The sequence below is a fragment of the Psammomys obesus genome, unplaced genomic scaffold, assembly GCF_907164565.1.
Source record: "Psammomys obesus unplaced genomic scaffold, mPsaObe1.curated_primary_1811, whole genome shotgun sequence".
Taxonomy (NCBI): domain Eukaryota; kingdom Metazoa; phylum Chordata; class Mammalia; order Rodentia; family Muridae; genus Psammomys; species Psammomys obesus.
The window spans coordinates 6,172,419-6,193,688 of NW_026596463.1; the positions used below are offsets into that span (position 1 = coordinate 6,172,419).

At 41.0% G+C, this 21,270-nt stretch overlaps 2 protein-coding genes across 4 annotated transcripts in view; both read right to left on the reverse strand.

Moving 5' to 3' along the window:
• The window catches only part of Mccc2 (methylcrotonyl-CoA carboxylase subunit 2), a 63,834-nt gene extending 59,868 nt beyond the window's left edge, over positions 1–3,966 (reverse strand). The window contains exon 1 of the mRNA XM_055598396.1: positions 3,729–3,966. Within this exon, the coding sequence (XP_055454371.1) occupies positions 3,729–3,857 (129 nt within the window). The 5' untranslated portion in view covers positions 3,858–3,966. The remainder of the gene's footprint in view (positions 1–3,728) is intronic.
• A 4,635-nt stretch (positions 3,967–8,601) lies between these two features.
• Positions 8,602–21,270, reverse strand: part of Bdp1 (B double prime 1, subunit of RNA polymerase III transcription initiation factor IIIB) — a 100,457-nt gene continuing 87,788 nt past the window's right edge. For all 3 annotated transcript variants that reach the window (XM_055598368.1, XM_055598369.1, XM_055598367.1), the window contains exons 37-39: positions 19,373–19,643; positions 16,503–16,749; positions 8,602–11,512 (exon numbers count right to left, since the gene is read on the reverse strand). In XM_055598368.1, the coding sequence (XP_055454343.1) occupies positions 11,381–11,512; positions 16,503–16,749; positions 19,373–19,643 (650 nt within the window). In that variant the 3' untranslated portion in view covers positions 8,602–11,380. The remainder of the gene's footprint in view (positions 11,513–16,502; positions 16,750–19,372; positions 19,644–21,270) is intronic.

Genomic DNA, 21,270 nt, shown 5'->3' on the forward strand with positions numbered 1-21,270 from the left:
CCTCGGAGTTCAGAATCACAAAAGTTAGTTACAGGACAAAACAGATAACATTTAAAATATGTGATGACACATGCCTATAACCTCAGAACTCGGGAGGCTGAAGCCAGAGAAACGAAAGCTGGAGCTCAAGTATAGACATATTATGAGATGCTATGTTAAAAAAAAAGGGGAGGGGGGAGCTAGAGAGATGGCTCAGTAGTCAAGAACACTTGCTGCTCTCGAGGGAACATTGGTTGCATTCTCAAAAACCAAGCAACAGAGGCTCACAACTATAATTCCAGTTCCAGGGGACCTAATGCCCTCTTCTGGCTTCCACAGACAGCAAGCACACACACAGTGCATATAACTGCATGCAGGCAAACGCGTGTGCACATAAAATAAAAAATGAAACGCTAAAGTATCTCAATTCACTCTTTCCATGACTCATTTTATACCTAAGGACACAGAAGTTAGAACTGAAAAGGAAGGAAAAATAGTCTGTGCAAAAGTAGGCAAAAAAAATTGAAATGCTCTGATTCAAGAATCACAAGTAAATCAAGTCAACTAAGATATTTAAACTATGCCTGGCATGGTGGCATACGCCTATAATCCCAGGACTCAGGGAGACAGAGGCATGTGAGTTCAAGGCCAGCCCGGTCTACAAAGTGAGTCCAAGACAGCCAGTGCTACACAGAGAAACCCTGTCTTGAAGAAAAAAAAAATTATATATATATATATATATATATATATATACTGCCATAGTTTTGCCCTTTGATAAGTCATACCAGCTGACCCAAAGTCATCAACAGATGATGGGAAAAAAAAGCATTTGCTGTTGTGAATGACCACTATTTGTCACAAAGCACATCCTAACAGATGATTCAAACAAACACATTATCAAATACCGTCTCTCTCACCCACCAAACTCAGTCTTAGACTTGTTTCAAGAGCTCTATCATTCACCTCAGTATCCTTCCTCGAGTAAGAAGCTCCAACGACCTCCATGGCTCTTTTCCTGTCCTTCCGTTCCAACATCAGTCCCCAAGTCCTACATAACTTTGACCCTTCATTACCTGAAAACTCAATTCTTCCCACCAGTGTTTCAGGATATTCGATCTCATTGTGAACCTCAAGATTGCGAACTGTAAAAACTTGTTCCTTGTTTGGTATAGCTCAGCCCCAACACACACTTTTAACCCAAGAGATTTCTGTAAACTGGATTAAATAAAATTAACCCTAGGTCAAGAGGTGAAGCAAGTAATCAGTGGACAGGGAGTAAACAGAAAGAAAGGGCTTTGAGGGAAGGGTATTTAAGACGGTGTGGAGACAGAGAAGGGGCTTTTGGCTTTTTCCTTCTGGGATGGCGGCTGAGAAGGGAGGATAGCTTCATACTTTTTCTGCTTCTCAGGGCCAGTAGGTTTTCACACAAATATCTGGTTCCCAAGTCTTCACTGGTAAAATCCAATGGCTGGGATTTGCAGTTGTTAAGAAAACACCCAGTACTTCAATCTGGCCTCTTCTCTCCATGTCCGCAGAATGATGCCACTTCTCCACTTAATTTATTTTAAGGTTGGATTACAAAATGAAATCTAAATGTGGCTTAAGGGGGCAAGGGGGCTCATGCTTGTCAGGGCACACACATGGAAGTCGGAGGACAGCTTTCAGGGGAGCGTCTTCTCCTTCCATCTGAGTCCCAGGTATCAAACTCAGATCAACAGGCTCAGTGGCAGGTGCCTTTAGCCACTGAGCCATCTTCCTAGCTTTGGCACTTAATTCTGAAACAGGGTCGCATTACGGTGCCCTGGCTGACCTCAAATTCCTACCCTCGAGAGGTGCTCCCAGCCTCTTGACTGCTAAAACTATACAACACTAATCCCAATTTGCAGTTTAATATCTAAGTTTAATGTACCCACGTTCAATATTTTTGATTGCATGACATAGAAAAATCCAGCTAGAACTGACCCATTGGTTAGTTTTCATAGTACCAGAAGTATTGTGCAGGTCACTGGGGGATAAAGCAATCAATAGTCTTGCCCAGTGCTGGGCCCTGCACGTTGCCAGACCAATCTGCAACAGTGGCATGACTGTTAGGTGCTAACCAACAGTTACAACCACATTCTGGTTCGAGTTTGAGGTCTATTTCACAAAATGGAGTTCAGACCCAGTCCTGTAAACCTGGTCAAAAACCCTTGGCGTGGCCAGGGCAGGTGCCTATTGTTCTGCTGAGTGGACACACTGTAGACTATCTTCGGCATATTTATGTCTACACACAACTACCAGTACTGCTCTCGACCTTAGAGAAGCTTCTTTATGGACAGCAGTAATGCGAAGACTCACAACTGTCAAGGTGCTGAGGGTGAGTGACTGTGAAGTGCTCAGCCTTAAATGAGACATCGACATCACACCCCCACACACAGGCTTAGGCAACATCATGTAAGAGGGGGGTGGAAAGCCTGGAAGAGCCAGAGGGTGGGGAGGAGGCTGTCTGCCAGATCGAACACAGCCATTGCGCTCATGGACTCACTGGCTGTGGCTACCCGAACAAGACCTGCACAAGATCAGTCAACACTGTAGCAAGTCATCGGGAATGGATAAAATTAATATACAGCAACTGGGTGTGGTAGCACAGTTGTGGTAGCACCAGTTCCAGCCTGGTCTACAGAGCTGATCTACAAAGCCAGTTCCGGGACAGCCAGGGCTACCCAGAAAAACCTTCTCTCAAAACAAACAAACAAGAAGATACACTGTTTTTGTGTATGAAACTGTCAAAAAATGAGGTAGTCCTAAAAATGGTGATATGGCTATGTTCAAGAAAATGGTTCAAACTAAAGATCATTTGAGGTAAAACAACTCGAGTCAGGGAAACAAACACATTTTTTTTCTCTCATATGCAGAATCTAGATTACATAAAAACATATATATATTATATATATATATATTATATGTATGTATATAAAATAAGGACATGAAAGTAGAAGGAAGTTTGGAAGAGGACCAAGCGGAAGAGTGGAGAGGAGACTCCTAATTAACATCTCTCTCCCCCGCCCCCCAGCCCCGCGCGCCCAAAATGAATTCCACTCCTATACATCCATGCCAGACACTTAAAATACTGCACAAACGCCTTAGCGTTTCTTAGTTAACTTCTTTCTAGAAAAGATAACTGCTGGTTCTACGAACAATTCAAATGTTATCTGTATAGACAGAAGCCATGGAACAGATTGAAACTTTCCAGCTCTAACATTTCACAAGTTAGGAGTTGCATCTTTGGCCTAGGGAAGACCCCCAATTCCAAGAAAAGCTATTTAAAGACATCATGCGATGTGTGTTTAATGTTAACTATTTAACGGAAGCGTGAAAACACAACCCAGCGCTACAGTGCTAAGGTAGTTCCAAAAGGTGGCTGCCACAGACCCCTAAGAAATGTACTAGCCATGCAAACACGAGGTCCCCAACTTCAATAACTCCGAGGCTGCAAACCAGGCTCAGGAATATACAAGCTGCCCAAGCGACAATGCTTTGTGGGGCCTTGAGAACCACTGATGTCAATGACACAAAAGGCCGGTGCCAGTCCTAAAAGTGAAATACAATCTTACTGGAACGATTCTCTGAAACCTTCACAGGATCCAGAATGATGCCTGGGGCTGCAGAGGAAAGACCAGCAGAGACCCAAGCATGCCAACCCTGCAGCCGCTGGCGACTCGGAGGCGGCGGCAGGGCGAGCAGGCCGCCAGGACGCTCGCTCAACCTACCTGGTAGGTGGAGGAGCCCGCGTCGGGCTGGGTGCCCAGGCGGGCCACGGAGTCCCCGTGGTAGGAGCGCTGCCGGGAGACGGCGGCCCGAGTGCGGGGCCGCAGGGCTGACCTCAGCACGCCCCACATAGCGCGAGGGGGATCCGTGCAGCGCTTCCTCTCCCGGCAGGTTTGCAGCCCGGAGCCCTGCAGCCCCGGCCCTGGTCCGCCGGCTCCCGGGCCAGCCCCGCGCACGTGCCACCGCGGGCCGCCTCCCATTGGCCGGCACCGCGCGCCACGCCCCCCGACACGGCCAATGAGAAGAGAAGAGCAGCTCCGCGAGGCCCGGTCCCCTCGCGAGCCCAGGAGCCGCTGCTGGCCCGCGGCCGCTGTGTCCTATGCTGAGATGTTGTCGGTCGCGCGCGAGCGGACGCCTCCGGCCCGTTCACTGAAAAGCTTCAGCACATCTGAGCTTTATTAAGAATGTGATGGATTATAGGCGTCAGTTCCTGGGGTCTTCAGGAACAGCCCTTCAACACACCCCTAAAAACTGAAAACACTGGACGAAGTGCCTTAGCTAGTTTGTTTTTTCCCCACTCACATACTTAGTGAACACTTACTACATGCCACGACAGCATGCTTGCTTAGAGGAGCAAAGTAAAAGCGTCAGGGACATCAGGAAGGACAAGCTCGAGAGAGCGTTGGCTGTGCCCTAGGAGGAAACTTGGTTCCAGACTTAAAGACGTTTGTGAGAGAACAGCACCGATGACTGCCGAGGAAAAGCCAGCTCGGGTAGGAAGACAACACCACTGAGACAGAAACCAGGCGTGGTGGGCCGCTCTTTCTCTCTTGGGGACCGTGGACTTCACTAATTGGCAGCTTCATGGAAGAAGCCTGGCCCGTAGGAAACCATGGTTAGCCAGCTGATAGGAGACGGGTCAACGTTTCGGTAGCTTACAACGTGAAGAGTCCATCTAGCCAAAGTACTGGAGCGGTTAGAGGGAAGAGGAAAGGGTTCCAGAACCAGCAGATCAGCACTCGAGGAAGAGCTCGCTCTCAGAATAGGAGCAAGCTGCAAAAACTCCACAATTTATAACCTCACAGCGAACAGCAGGAACGTCAGCATTCCTGCACCGGACTCCTTCGCCCCGAATCTAACAGAAGGCTGTGTAAGGTGGTTTATGTGAAGGCCGTGCAACTTAGCATCCTTCCGACTCAGTCCATCCGTGCTGCTGTCTGAAACTAGCCGCTTGTCATCTAGCCACACCTCTGATCCCAGCATTCCAGAGGCACAGGCAGGCGGAGGACCTCACAACACCGTCTCAAAAACATCATCAACAACAAGTCGTCTGAAACTAAGTAATTTATACAAACAGAAACTTGTCTGGAGAATGTGATGTCCAGGACAAACATGCTGGCAAGTATGGTCTCCCCTGAGGGCCAAGTCTCCACCTGCAAGATGCTGCCTTCCCACACAACGGAAGGGGTGGAAAGGGGGAAAACACCCGTCCTTATTCCTCTATACGGACATCTAAGTCCCCCTCGTGAGAGCAGAGTCCCCATGATTCAGCCTCCCTCTGAGAGATCGTGCTTCTAAATAATCCCGCCCTGGAAGTTCACCTGGTCGGTGGCGCCTTCTGGGAGTTGACACTGGGGCTTCTGAGTCTATGAAGTTAGAGGCCAGTCTGGGCACCAGAAGGAGACACTGGATGAACGAAAAAAAGTTTCAATATGAATTTTGAAAAAGACACCGTCACCACAAAATAGTCTTGGGTTGGGGGTATAGTTAAGCTGTAGAATGCTTGTCTAGAATGCAAAAGACGCTACTCTCCATCAAAAGTAACACACACACAGGAAAAAAGATGAAATATGCCTACTATATTAAATATTTTGAAGGCGTGACATTTCCTGTGTGTACACATGTAAATACGTGTGTATGTATGTGTGCACAGAGGCTAGAAATGTCAGGTGTCATGTCATTCTGCCTTACTCCTTTGAGCCCAAGTCTTTCACTGAACTTAGATTCACGTTTGCAGCTAGACAGCCTGGGATCCTTCCGCCCTGTACAGCGCTGGACTTAACAGGGGCATGGCAGTAATCCCAGCTTTTATGTGGGTGCTGGGTCCAAACTTAGGTATTCATATGCCTGCAGCAAGTGCTCCTACCCACTGAGCCCTCTAGCCCCAGAAATGACAAGCTTTTTAAAAATCTAAAGGAAATGAGGGCATAGGAGTCAAGTCAGAGTTTACTATATAAAGTATGAAATTTAGTCTGCCTTGCTACAAGTTGAGCCCAAATAGGGTCTTGCAATGTAGAAGAAAACATCTTACAACATTCACACAGCATATAAGCCATGTAAAAGAAAGAAGCCAAACTGAAGCAGTTGAATTGACTGAAACATTTATCCCTGGCATTGGGGCCACAGAAAATGATTTCCCAGCAACTACAGGACTCAAGAGGTAAACTACCGGTTCAAGGTTATCCCTGGCTACATAGTGAGTTTGAAGCCGGTCTGGACTATACAAAATTGACGGGGGAAAAATGGTACTACTTCATTTAATTAAAAAAATATACCATTTGACCCTCCTACCCCTCTTATGAGTTCCCACCCCTAGCCAGCTCCCACTCAAATTCATGGCTTATTATTTAAATGTATACAGCTTCTCAGTTTTTCCAGTAAGAAAGCTAATGGTTAATTCAGCTACAAAGCTTCCATGGTCATAAGAAATTGGATTCAACAAATAGCAATGTGTTCTGTCTTGAATGTGTAAGTTTACCATGTTCAATATGTCTTGGTTATAGATTACTGGTCATTGGGTATGTTTAAAATCTGTAACATACAGTTAACTTACTTAAAACCTAGGGTTGGAACCATTCTAAACAAATGGACATTACTCATATCCCAGAATTTGGAAAACTAAAATGTTCACATAACGATGCCTTTTCAGGATTTATCATGGCAACTCCCTTAGTAGGAGAACCCACCAAACATGTCATAAGTCATTGCTTAAAATGTTTTGCTACAATTGGTATTCCTTCCATTATAAAGACTGATAATGGTACTGCATGTATTAGTCAGGCTTTTCAGCATTTTTTTTGTGCACAGATGAAAGTAAGTCATAAAACATGTGTTCCATATATTCCTCGAGTCCAAGGAACTGTGGAGCATGCGCATGCAAAAAAATAAAGGGGAGTCACACCCCCAAATCTGAATCATGCTGTCTTTAAATTTTTTTGAATGTGGATTTACAAGGCCGTTTTGCGGCTGATCGAATGTGGCACCCTAATACCAAAGATAATTATGCCCAAGTAAAATGGAAAGATCCAATTACTGGACTATGGCAGGGCCCTGACCCTGTATTAATATGGGAAAGAGGGCATGTTTGTGTTTTTCTGCAGGACACAGAAGGAGCCAAGTGGATCCCAGAAAGGCTGGTATGATTTGCAGGAACTGTTCCACTCAAATTCATGGCTTATTATTTAAATGTATACATGTGTGAGAACATACAATGCAAATTGCTGTTTAATGTTACATATATGTTTGTAGGTAGGGCTGAATACTTGGGATTAACTATTAGGGTTTTAACATTTACTTTTAAATTATGTGTATGCACGAATGACTGTACAAATGTATGCACATGAGTGCAGTGGCCCAGAGGCCAGAGAGGCCATAGGTCCCCTAACGCCGAAGTTATCGGTGGCTGTGAGTTCACCAGAGAGAGTTCTCTGCATGAGCAGTTCTAAGCACTGAGCAATCCCGTCCTCATTTTGGTTTCAGACAGTGTTTTAGTTAACTTCCCTGATCACAGTCTATCACTGAGGGAAGTTAGCTGAAACTCAAGGCAGGAACTAAAGCAGAGGCCATGGACAAACACTGCATACCAGGTTGCATTTTTACGTAACTCAGGACCACCTACCCAGGGGAGCCAACACACTCAATAGTCTGGGTCCTCCTACAGCAATAATTAATCAAGAAGAGAAGATGCCCCCATAGACTTGCTACTGGCCAATCTTTGGGAAGAATTTTCTCAGCTAAGGTTCTCTATTCCAAAACAACTACAGCTTGTGTCAAGTTGAAAAAAATAAGTAACAGAAAACACAAAGCAAAAACAAAACTACTAATCAGCACAGAAAGGATGTTGCTATGATCCAGGCTGACCTCAAACTCATGACCCTCACATAAGTAGCATTACCTAGTTAAATTTTCATAAGTGGGGTATTGAATAATAGTTAATGACTATGGCATCCTAAGAATTTACTATGTCTGTGAAGTGAACAGACAAAACGGCATAGCTATATACATATCTCCTTGATAGTAGAACAAAATCCATGGTGAAACTCTTATGCATCTGAAGAAATGGCCACACCAGCAAAGCTTCCACAGCTAATTCTCTCAGCAAAAACACCTTTTTATCATTGTCAATAAATAGATCAAAAAATCCTGCTTTTTATTATCTCTGGGAGTAAGGCTTCCAAATTTTTTTCTTATAGAGAAAATAAAGTGTGTGTATTGGGGAGGAAGGAGCAAAATATCTTGAGTTATTACATATAAAATTAAATTAAAGCAGTAAAAAAACTTATTCAGGAAAATCTGTGATTTATTCTTACAAAAAAAAACCTACATAAGAAGCATCAATAATTCATCCACCTATAGTATGCACATTTTCTTTTTCACTCTCTCACTTTTTTTTGGAGGCAAGTGGCTCACTGTGAGGCCCACGCCTGCCCCGAACTCACACACCTCCTGCCTCTGCATGTGTGTTCTGGGATTGCAGGCTTGACCCACTGCACCTGGCAATACCATATATTCATAAAGCAGTACAGACGACAATTGAAAACAAACCAGTTAACAAAACATAACTATCTTTTGTTGTTTGAAAAAGACAAAACAAAATGGTATAAAATAACTTTTATTTACATAATTATTATCTACAGAACATAACTGCTTTCTTTAGAACAAGAAAATTTACAAATGACAAGATATTGCTTCTTTTGTCAAAAACTTCAAGCAAGGTGGTATTACATGGTCACTTGCATTTCGAATAATATGGTGGTAAACAGTGGATATTAATATTTTTATCTTTGCCTTGCCTTAATCATCCATTAACAATTAGACTTCAACCACGACTGGGCCCTGCCAGGATGCGAAGACCTTTAAGTGTACCTCCTTGAAGACTTACAAACACTGCTTGCAACATCTTTCACCATCACAATTCTTCCCATCTTAAAGCTAAGCACACTGATTGTGTTTCTCTTTCCAACACCAGTTCTGAGACTGTGACAGCAGGACAATGTGTTGACTGACTTGATTCTTTATACAACAAATGCCTTGGTAGTCTTTATACAATAAATTACATCTTTTCCATAAAATCTATTACAGACGAACAAGAGACAGGTTAAAAAAATAAATATACAGGGATAAATAATAGTTTAGTCTCGGTGATCTAACCCAAGTGACAATAAGAAAAAAACCTTTACATAACATGAAATTTAAAAAGTTTACAAAATGGCATTGAAATAGCAATGTAAATTGCCCCCATGATTTCATGACATTAATCACTCAAAATAAATTCATACTTTTGAGAATTTCCACCTAATTTACAGACCTTCATTTATAACAAAGACATTAAGCCATAAATTTTACTCTAAGCCACAGAATGAAAAGCAAGGGCACAGTAAATTCAATGAATTAGCCTCACTCTAGACCTACTGAGTTCTATCCTCTTTTGCTTAGAAACATAAAAAGTGGTCACCATTTTATCAATATAAAAAGACAAAAATTTCCTAGATGTAAAAATATTTTTCCAATTGAAGTACTGATCATTTCATAATACACTCAATACAGCTTTTAAATCTTAGGCACATTTTACAAATAACTCCCACATGCAGACATCAGCACCTTCAGATAAGAACCACTGTAAGATGGGGTGGTGGTGCAAGCCTGTGATCCCAGCACTGGGGAGGCAGAGGCAGGCAGGTCTCTGTGAGGTTGAGTCCAGCCTCGTCTACAAAGTGGGTCCAGGACAGCAGGGTACACAGAGAAACCCTGTCTCAAAGGCCCCTACATCACCCCCCAAAGCCCAGGGCTAGGAAAGCTCACTTGGTCGGGTGCTTGCCTAGCATGTGGGAAACTGTGGCTTCTACCCCAGTACAGCCCAGAAACAGGCATGGCGGCAACTCCTGCAATCCCAGGCTGCAGGGCCACAGGCTGAAGAACACCCTCACCCACACTGACGTCAGGTCAGGCTGGAACAGGGAAAAGAAAACAATGGCCACTCGGGGTCCCGGTAAAGCCAGCCAGCCTCCCTCCTCCATGCAGCATCCGCTGAGCAGCTGTAACGAGGACTACTCGGTTTACAGGTCAAAACATATTTTGTGGAAAAACTTCTAACTACTGAGCTAATGTATCAGTCTATGAGGTTTGGTAATAAAATTGAATAAATTTGTTCTCTGAAGAGTTTAATTTAAACCAGCAAAAAACTGTTAAGAGAAATAAGACTCTTACATAAATCATAAGCCTCAAAATCAAGAATACCTAAGTTCATAAATGACATCACTGGCCTTGCTAAGTCTTCCTGTCTTACTTTTTGCTTTAACATCAGAATCATGTTTTATGGCCAAAGGCCCCCATCACATCCTGTGAACAGAATTTAGGAGGAAAAATATCTTTCACTAAACTTTTGTCTTTTTAAAGGACTCACGTGTGTGTGTGTTTCACAGGACATTTTGTCTCTTATGTTAATTTTTTTCTTCCAATGAAAATCCTGAGATAATAGAAGAAATAAGAAAAGCAAAATTCACAGTACAAATTCAATATACTAAAGTATGAGAAAAGTATTAAAAATACAGACACTACCTTAACACTTTTAGTTATGACATTTTAAAATAGCTTTAAAAGCAAAAGAGGAAAAGTAGACAAATTATTTGTTAATGCTTTCTTTACCCAAATCTGATACGTGAAACAAGTAAATTGGAATATACTTTTAAATAAAAAAAATTAAAAATAAATAATCTCTTTGATGTGCCAGCTCTATAAATAGCAAGTTTAAATACTAGATCTTCAATTAGGACTAATGTTACACCACCAAGAATTAGAAAAATACACATTTTTTTTCCAGTCAAATAGTTGATAATAGAAAAGTTTTAACTTTACCATACCAAAGTGGAGTTTCACAATTTGCTTTCGTATTACAGGCAACTGAACAGACCTTTATCACCCTCAAAAAAGAAAAAAAAAAAAAAACAAAAAACAAAACACCCTAAAAACAAAACAAAGCCACCTTTACAAAAGAAGGTCACTAAACCTTAAATACAATCAGGCTTGAATATGTTAGCACTATGATTTATGCAAATGTGTGTCCACTAGTCCCCCAGTCCAGGTGTGTCCAGCACGGGGCTGGTCAAGTGTAAACATGCTGTAACGTCTGTCAGCACAGAGAACAGTCGTAATTGCTCGGATTTCCAAAATGCAGAGTAAATCAGAATGAAATGTTTGCCGTTGATTATAAAAGCTTCAAATTGAGCTCAATATATATTCAAAATTGACTTAAATAAAAATGGGCAGTGGTGCTTTTCTAAACACTGCTTTGTTAACATCAGGGACTCTTGACATTTCAAACTTATTTCAAAACTAGAAAGAAAAGGAAGGAAGGAAGGAAACCCCGAAGAGTGCTTCATTCTGCTTCGTCCACCTCAATGAAGATGTCACTGAAAACAAGCTCTGAGACTGTGGTCGCCTCCTCTTCAGGTGCTCGTTTTGGCCCATCTTCACAGTTTTCTGTTTGCAATGGTTGATCAGAAGAAACCTAGGAAGATAATAAAGCTAAAATGTAATACAATGTTTATATATTGCTAGTGAGGACTTGTTCCTGGTACATTGCTTTACTAACTGGCATGAGGACCGGGGCTCAATCCCTATCAAAGGTTAAAAAAGAACAGTAACAACAACAACAACAACAACAACAACAAAAGGTAAAGCAATGCTAGGCAAGGAAGAGCTCTACCATTTAATAGGAAGGTAACTGGCAGCATAATGGAAGAGCGAAAGGCTGGGAGACAAGTGCTTAGAGCACCTGCTGCATAAGTACATAACCCATACACATGCTAGGTAGGCATGACGGCCAGAGGCCAACCTTAGGCCTCTACATACGTACCCACATACAGGTGAAAACATATATACACATGAGAAAAAAAAAAAGAGGCAAGCTAAAATTTTAATATCCATTATTAAGTACATTACAGAGTGATTACCTCATTCTGATTCTCAGAAAAAGAAATTTAAACATGGAAAACTAAATCACTGTTAAATCTGCAACTAAAACCTTTCAACTGCTGGAGTAAGAGCAGAAGCTCAAAAAAAAAAAAATCAAAGATTAGCATATTTATAAATCTTAAAATACAAAATAAAAACCAGCATAATATTAGTACATGAACCCATATGCACACCAATAGAAGAGATAAAACTTTAACGTGTGTGTTATGTGTGCATACAGAGATTTCATTTTTAAAAAATAATTCATGCATACATATGCACGCCTGCATGACTTTAGGTGCACCATAGTTAGAACTGGGTTAGGCAGTTGTGAGCCATCTTGTGGATGCTGGGGATCAAACTGGGCCCTCTGCAGCACTCTTTCTAGCCTCCAAAAGTCAGTTTTTTGTTTGGCTCACACCCATGCACATATGGGCCAAACAGTGAGTTATGAAGTAAAATAAGGATACAGAACGAGAGTGTTGGGGGCTCTGGGAGGGAAGGTGTGAGAACTAAGATAATTTAAAAATATGGCGCACACCTTAATCACAGCACTTGGAAGGCAATGGCAGGTGGGTCTCTTGAGTTTGAGGCCAGCCTGCTCTCCACAGTAAGTTCCAGGACAGGCTACATAGCAAGACCCTGTCCCAAACTATAAAAGTTTTATAAAAATGAGGAAAGCTGGGGTATTTGGTTACTGACTATACACCCACAAGTAGGAAAGTTAGACCTATACCTTACACAAAAATATTCTAATGACTCAAAGGCTTAAATGTAAAAATATGGCCAGGCAGTGGTAATCCCAGCACTTGGGAGGCAGAGGCAGAGGCAGGTGGATCTATGTGAGTTTAAGGCCAGCCTGGTCTACACACTGAGCCAGTTCCAGGAGAGCCAGGGCTGTTTCACAAAGAAATCCTGTCAAACAAACAAACAAACAAACAGGTGAAGCATTGAAACAACTAAAACCTACTATAACAAGCTATAAAATGATACTTTCATCTCCTGGATTAAGGAAACTGATTATCTTTAAATGACTTAGACATCAAAAGGAAAAAAGGTTTTGACAATTTTACCTACACAAAACTAAAAAGTGTCTGCATGACAAAAACAAAAATATATATGGCATATAGAAAAAAAAAACCCATCACAAAATGTACTTTTCCCTTAATTTTCTTAAGATTTTCTATAAATCACTCTGAAAATAAGTTTTTTTAAAAAAAAAAAAAAAAAAAAAAAAAAAGGTATGAATGACTCACATAAAAGTTAAACCTCATAATAATAAGTTTATCTGCTCATAAAGGCTATAGAGAATGAATGGGCAAAAGAGGACACTTCTTTTTTTTTTCTATTTTTTTTTTTTTAATTTATTCATTTTACATCCCAACTGTAGCACCCTCCCTCTTCCCCCTATCCTGTTCATCCATCAGTCCCCTAGTCCTCAGATAGGGGGAGCCCTTGCCAACTGACTCCAGACTATCAAGTCTCTTCAGGCCTGCCTGCATCCTCTTCCTCTGTGGCCTAGCAAGGCTGCCTGACCCAGGGGAGGTGATTGAAGAGCAGGCAACGGAGTTCATGTCTTAATTCAATTCCATTGATCCACCAGTCTGTTTCTATGCCAGTACCATTCAGTTTTTATTACTGTTGCTCTATAGTACAGCTTGAGATCAGGGTTGGAGATAACTCCAGAAGATCTTTTATTGTAGAGGATTGTTCTAGCAATTCTGTTTTTGTCCACCTCCCCCCGCCCCATGAAGTTGAGAATTGTTCTTTCAAGGTCTGTAAAGAATTGTGTTGGTATTTTGATGGGGACTGCATCGAGTCTATAATTACTTTTGGTAAGATGGCCATTTTCACTATGTTGATCCTACCGATCCAGGAGCATCTTTCCTTCTCCTATTATCATCAATTTCTTTCTTCAGAGACTTCAAGTTTTTTTTCATACAAGTCTTTCGCTTGCTTGGGTAACACCAAGATACTTTCTTTCTTTCTTTCTTTCTTTTTTTTTTAGTGGCTATTATGAAGGGTTGAAGGGTGTTATTTCCCTAATTTCTTTCTCAGCCTGTTTGTCTTTTTCCTGGGCCCCAAAACACCAATGTCTGGGTCTCCCAGTTGAGAGGGGACCCCCTGACCAGGGAACAAGCAGGCCTGACCTCAGGTCACCCTGCTTGCTAACCTTCAGAGACGTTCCTGGGCAAAACACTTCTATAATCATAAACCCTTGGATTCCAACTAAAGGCCTGCTGATATTCACAAAACAAGATCAAAAGTGTGTGTGTGCCGGGGTAGGGACAGAGGCTGCAGAGGCAGTGCAATTATTGATAACATGGTCAATGGCATGGTCCCTATGAAGGCAGAGCAGGCAGCACCTATCAATAGAACAATCATTCATCATTCCTTTGACCAAGTATTTCTAATTGTATATATTAACAGAACAGACACTTGTAGAACTCCCTATTTAGCCCAGTATGCTATACTGTTCTATTGACATCTATTAAGTCTACAGATGAACAGGTAAAAATGACCTATTTAGAAGACAGCTATTACTGTGATGTGTGAAATGGCACATAAGTAGGAACAACCTACATGCTTATACTATAAACTTGGCATTACCATTACTGAGTGCTACAACCCAATAAGGGAATGCCATATAGTCATTAGACAGAATGGCCTGTGGCACTTTTATCACTAAAAAATAAAAATATGTTTATAAACAAAAAACATGCCACAAAATACTATTTTGCAACAAAAAGTAACAAGCTACTAGAGTCAGAAACAGATCACCTTTTCCTGGCCAACCTGGGCTATACAGTGAGTTCTACAAGATAGCTCAAGCTATATAATGAAATGTCACCTCAAAATAATAAAAGTAAAAATAATAAAACAAACTACCAGAAAAAATATCAACAAATTATGAATATGCAAAACTATCTGAATAAATATTCAGGAAACTATGTCAGTAGGGAGATGCTAATCTTAAATGTGTAATTCAACTTATGTAACATTTCTGAAAAACAACACACTTAATGAACAGACTGCTAAGAAGGGAGTGGAAATAGAAGGAAGCAGATTGGTCTAAATATATGGATACTCCAAACTATCTTGGGAGCTGTTTTGTATCCTGACTGAAGCAATGTTGAAATTGGAATACCAGTTTCTAAAATATTAGGACTGGGGAAAGCTGGATGAAACTTCATTTCTTTGGGGGTGGGGGGGGAGATGATTATATCTTAGAACTGCATGAGAAATTTACAATTATCTCAAAATGAAAATGTTGAGAAATAGGAAAGTGAGAGAGAAAAAGCACTTTGCTGTCTCACAAAGTTCTGTAAGACACACTGGCCTTCTGTTTGTTTTGACAAAGAGGAGATAGAAAACAGGATGTTATTTATATAAGGGAGAGAGATCTGGATATGATGGTCCAAACTGGCAAAACCATAAATCTGTGAAAAGAGAATACTTCAACAATAAACTCTTTTCAATGTGTAAATTTTGAAAGAAAAATTTCAAAATTGATATTTTTATTTTGACGGAAAACCCAGCAACCTTGAATTCTGCCTCACATCATATAACAAAGTCAATAACCATGACCAAAATAAAGCCTTCAAAGCTAATTATTAAAATTTTTATATAAAAAGTTTTAATAAAACGTTCATTTTGAGTGTCCCTACGTAGCCAAGGCTGGCCTTGAACTTGCAATCCTCCTACGTTGGCCTCCCTTGTGCTTGTTATATATAGGTATAAGCTACCATGCCCAACAAGTTGGAGAAAAATTCCTAATCAAAATGTCTAAGACAGCAATAAATAAACTCATAATACAACTAGAAAATTCTAGTAAATATATTTTTAAAACCCAAGTTACTAGTAATTAAGGAAATACAAATTCAAACAATGAAATAGCGATTTCACCCCTCAATCATATTTAACAATGACAGAGTTATTTTTGAGGCATTATATTTAACACTGGCAATGCTGTGTTTACCCTGGTATTGTCACACTGCTAACAGCTACGAGTACTTTGTAAGATAACTGATCATGATGCTAATGCTGATATGATAAAGTAGCTCCCTGATGAGGCATTTTACTAAATATATGGACACTCCAAGAAGCCCCAAGTTAAATCCCCAGCACTGCACAACAAATAATAATAATTCATCAATGTCAGATTTTTTCTTTCTTTCTTCATCCTGGTACTTACTATTAGAGAGCCTAGGGATGCATAGAAATGACATTCAAACAAATTGTACTTTTATGTTTTTTGAATTTTTCCATATCAGGACCTGTTTTCCTAAGACAAATAAACTACACACAATACTTCATTTAGCTTCTATGGGTCAGAGTGCCTTTGGATTGAAGGAATGGCAAGTTAAATGCCCTATTTTTGGCTAGTTCAATAGCTTCAAATTAGCTGCACTTTTTGTGGTAAAAGGAAGTTGTACTAAAATAATTTCTGACATCCAATTGAAAAGAAGCACTATCTTCCCTAGTTCAGAGGATGGCTACTATCTCATTCACAATAAAATGCTTAGAATAAAGTTCTTACACACCTGAGCTGGTGAGTTTCCAGTATTATCGGGCTGAGTATCAGTAACACTTGGAGATGGGAGTGGATCAGAAGGTTCCGGAATTTTTTTCTGGCTTGCATTAAGTGGATTAGATTTTTTCAAATTCCGTCGTGATACGGGTATTTGAGGCTTTAGGCGCTTCTTGCTATGGGTTTGAGTCACTTCATCAGATTCCAAACTATTTTTTGGACATATTAAAGACAAAAATCCCAAAGGTCTTCTTCCGGGTCTAGAAATGAAAATGCAAAGATATTCAAACATTCAAATATCAACAGGTACACACAGACAGAATCACAGACAGACACAGACCCACTGGTTTTTGTTGTTGATTTGATAGGAGACAGGTTTATATGTATTTAAGATCTCCCTGACTCATAAGTACTGTTATGCTATGGTAAGAGGCATGTGTTATTATACTCAGCAAGGCACATTCTTTTATCAGGCATGGTGGCAACACGCCTTTAATTCCAGCACTCAGGAGGCAGAGGCAGGTGGATCTGAGTCCCAGGCCAGGCAGGAATACATAGTGAAGATGGTGCCTCAAAAAACTAAAACAAAACAAAACAAAGACATTTCTTTAATATAACTTTATTTCTATTAAATGCTAAAGTGGTACATTTTACTAAGTACCGATGACACTACACTAGAATGTGTATCTGTGACAGAGGCAAGGCTGGTGGGGGATATTATTAAAATGGAATTCTAAATCTGGAAACAACCCAGATATCCCTCAACTGAGGAATGGATATAAAAAATGTGGTACATCTACACAATGGAATACAACTCAGCAATTAAAAACAAGGAAATCATGAAACTAGCAGGCAAATGGTGGGAACTAGAAAAGATCATCCTGAGTGAGGTATCCCAGAAGTAGAAAGACACACATGGTATACACTCACTTATAAGTGGATTTTAGACATATAATTTAGGATAATCATACTAAAATTTGTACACCTAAAGAAGCTAAGCAAGAAGGAGGACCCTGGGTAAGATGCTCAATCCTCATTCAGAAAGGCAAATGAGATAGACATCAGAAGAGGGTGAAAACAAGGAACAAGACAGGAGACTAACCACAGAGGACCTCTGAAAGACTCTACCCAGCAGGGTATTAAAGCAGATGCTGAGATTCATAGCCAAACTTTGGACACAGTACAGGGAATCTTACAAAAGAAAGGGGAGATAGAAAAGACCTAGAGGGAACTGGAGCTCCACAAGGAGTGCAACAGAACAGGGGTCTTTTCTGAGACTGATACTCCAACCAAGGACCATGCATGGAGATAACTTAGAACCCATGCACAGATGTAACCCATAGCAGCTCAATCTCCAAGTGGACTCCCTAGTAATGGGAACAGGGACTGTCTCTGACATGTCAGTGGCTGGCTCTTCGCTCACCTCCTCCTGAGTGGGGGAACAGCCTTACAAGGCCACAGAGGAAGACCATGAAAGACAGTCCTGATGAGACCTGATAGGCTAGGGTCAGATGGAAGGGGAGGAGGACCTCCCCTATCAGTGGACTGGGGAAGGAGCATGGGAGGAGATGAGGGAGGGCAGGATTGGGAGGGGATGAGAAGGGGGTACAGGTGGGATCCAAAGTGGATAAATTGTAATAAATAAAAACTTTTTAATAAAAAAAAAAAAAATTTAAAACGGGTGAGGCCTGAGTCAAATGCACTGATAGTTTTAGAAAGTTGCTGTGCCAGGACTTCTGTGCTGCAACAGAAGCCACGTGGCCGGGAAGCTTAAGGGCATTCCCTATGAGCTTCTCTGATGGACGTTTTACTACCCTGCCTCCCTCTGCTTCTCAACTTGTTTCAAACCAAACCTGATAATGCTCTCTTATCCTTTTCTAATTTCAACAAACCCTAAAGATCAGAAAAGATTTAATGAATTTTACTTTCAAAAGTATTTAAAAAAAAATAATAATAATAGTAATAATAATACGTAAGGTAAGCCTCTTTTTTTTTTCTCTCCTTGGTTTTTTGAGACAGGGTTTCTCTGTGTCGCTCTGGCTGTCCTGGAACTTGCTTCGTAGACCAGACTGGCCTCAACCTTAGAGAGATCCAACTGTTTAGTGCTGAGATTAAAGTGCCACCATGACCGGCTTGAAATAAGCCTTTTAAAGACGTACATATCTTTTCCCTTTAGTGAAACCTAGTGTCTGTTATCATCAACTAACCAGGTTAAAGTTATCTGATGCAGCTGAGAATAGTAATTACCCTAAAGACTGTTTTTCTAGTGTATGTATGAAAACAATGTGGCAGCAGTGGGTATGGACCTACAGAGAATCCCATACTAAAAGCCACAAGGAAACTATTTGGAAATTGAATAAAACAAACTTCCAGAGTCACTGGGCCCCAACTCTATGTTGTCACATCTCATCTACACTTTGGTTTCATGCAAAACAGTATGTATTCATCAAAACCATGACCATAAACAGGCAGGAAGAGAAGTGCACTATGTTTCAAGGACTTGCTGTCTGACTGTTAGTTTCAGTGAGGCTAAGCTCCAGTGACAGACAATAGGTATCTGGACTACTTCTGTAGGTCTGTGCTAAAGTGTCTGCCTTTCTTTGCATAACTGATGGAGCCACATCTATAAAATGATTGGGCCCTGGGTTTCGTGTTCTATTATGCCTAATGCATATAGTTTCTACTTACCCGGGGTCAGAGGGATGCTTTTGTTTTGTTTGTCGAGACAGGGTTTCTCTATGTAACAACCTTGACTGTCCTGGACTTGCTTTGTAGACCAGGTTGGCCTCAAACTCAGAGAGATCTGCCTGCCTGTCTTCCCAAATGCTGGGATTACAGGAGTGTGCCAAAGTGCCCAGCTAACTAAAAAGTTTCTCACAATACCTGGTCAGAGGGGGTTTTGAAGATGATGTCATGCTATCTCTTTTTTCAGAACTGGAAGCAGGATCAGTTTTCTCTTCTTTATCAGACACCATCTCATCCTGAGGCAACTGAGTCATGGTCTTTTCTATACATGCATCTTTTATTTCATCAAGAGATCCAGATGATCCTGTATTCTGCGAAGTTGATTCTTTGTGTTCCTTCTGAGGTTTTGAGGTTGTATGTGTGTTCTCTGAGGTAGGGAAAATGCCTTGTCCTATGCAAGACTCCTCTTCTAAGAGAGAGAGAGAGAAAAAAAAAAAAAAACAGGAGAGAGTGCACACATGAAAATATTAAAAAAAGAGTCAATTAAACTGGAGTATCTGAAGGAAAAACCCATGGTATTCTATAACAAAAACAGCTCACCAAGGTCAATCTATGTTATGATCAATGGAGTAGACTACTAGGAATTATCAGTTAAAGAAAAAACAGTGAGATGAACCTGTAATGCCAGCATTCAAAAGGCTAAAACAAAAAAGCTGCTGCACGAGTTCGAGGTCAACCTGAGGCTACAAAGAGTTCTAGGCCAACCTGCCATATATAGTAGACACTATCTCAGATGACATATCAAGAAAATGACTTGGAAAGGGAGGTTACAAAGATAGTGGATCAACAGAGCCTCCATGTGACACCAGGATTGACAAGTCAGGAAACAAACTACAGACTCTACATAAGAGAGAAAAAGACCAAGGGCATCAGCAAGCAGAAGAAACCAGAAACAGCTGAAAAGCATGCAGTAAAAGAAAGGCTAAGAAGCAAAAACAAGAAACCAAGGAGCACACCTTTAATCCCAGCACTTAGAAGGCAGAGGGCAGGAAGATCTTTTGAGGCCAGCCAGCTAGCCTGGTATACACAGTGAGTTCCAGACCAGCAGGGGCTACCTACTGTAGCCCATGGGTGTGGTGATACATGCCCAGAATCCCAGCAGGTAGGAGACAAAGGCAGAAAGTTTGCCACAAGTTCAGGAACAGCCGGGAATAAACAATGAAACCCTGTCTTAAAAAAACAATTATCTGAGCCGGGCGCAGTGGCTGATACCTGTAATCCCACCACTTGGAGAAGGCAGAGGCAGGTTGATTTCTGTGAATTTGAGGCCAGTCTGGTCTACAAAGCCTGGTCTACTAAAAAGAGAACAGAACAGAACAGAAAAGACAAGATAAGATCTGCCCCAGCAACATACAAACTACAAAACTGCAACGCAGAAACACAAGAAACATTACAAGGCAAGTCAACATGATTTCTCCTGAACTGGGAAAATGCATGATGAAGAGCTCAAGGCTAGTAGTAAAAATGATCAACGGTTCCAAAAACACAAGCAAGCAAATAAATGAAGAATTCAATTCAGGACCCAGAGAAGACTCAGCAACACTGATGTGAAAGTAAGCATGGAAACTGAGATTTGGGGGGATGAGAGCAGAGGTTTGGGGAGTGCAAGGACAAACAGAGGAGACATAACAAATAAAAATGTTGAAAATCAAAAAGTGAATCAAAGTAAAACCACAGTGGAAAGCACTAACAATAGTCCAGATCATTCGTCTCCGAAAGATACTGATAAAATTCTAACATTGAACTGCAGTAATAGAAATAGCATGTATTAGTACAAAAACAGCCATGCAGTGCAGTAGAATAAAGGAATAGAAATAAATGTACAGTTGCAGCCATCTGATTTTTCAACAAGGCACTAGAATACTGGAGCAAAGATAGCCTATCTTTTCAAACAGTGCTGAGAAAACTAGTTATTGTCATGCAGAATGAATGAAGCTTGTTAGCTATCTCTTATCCTATATAAAACTCAATTTAAAATGTATCAAAAGCCTTACTGCAAGTCTGAAATATTCACAGTGAAACGTAAGAAAAATACT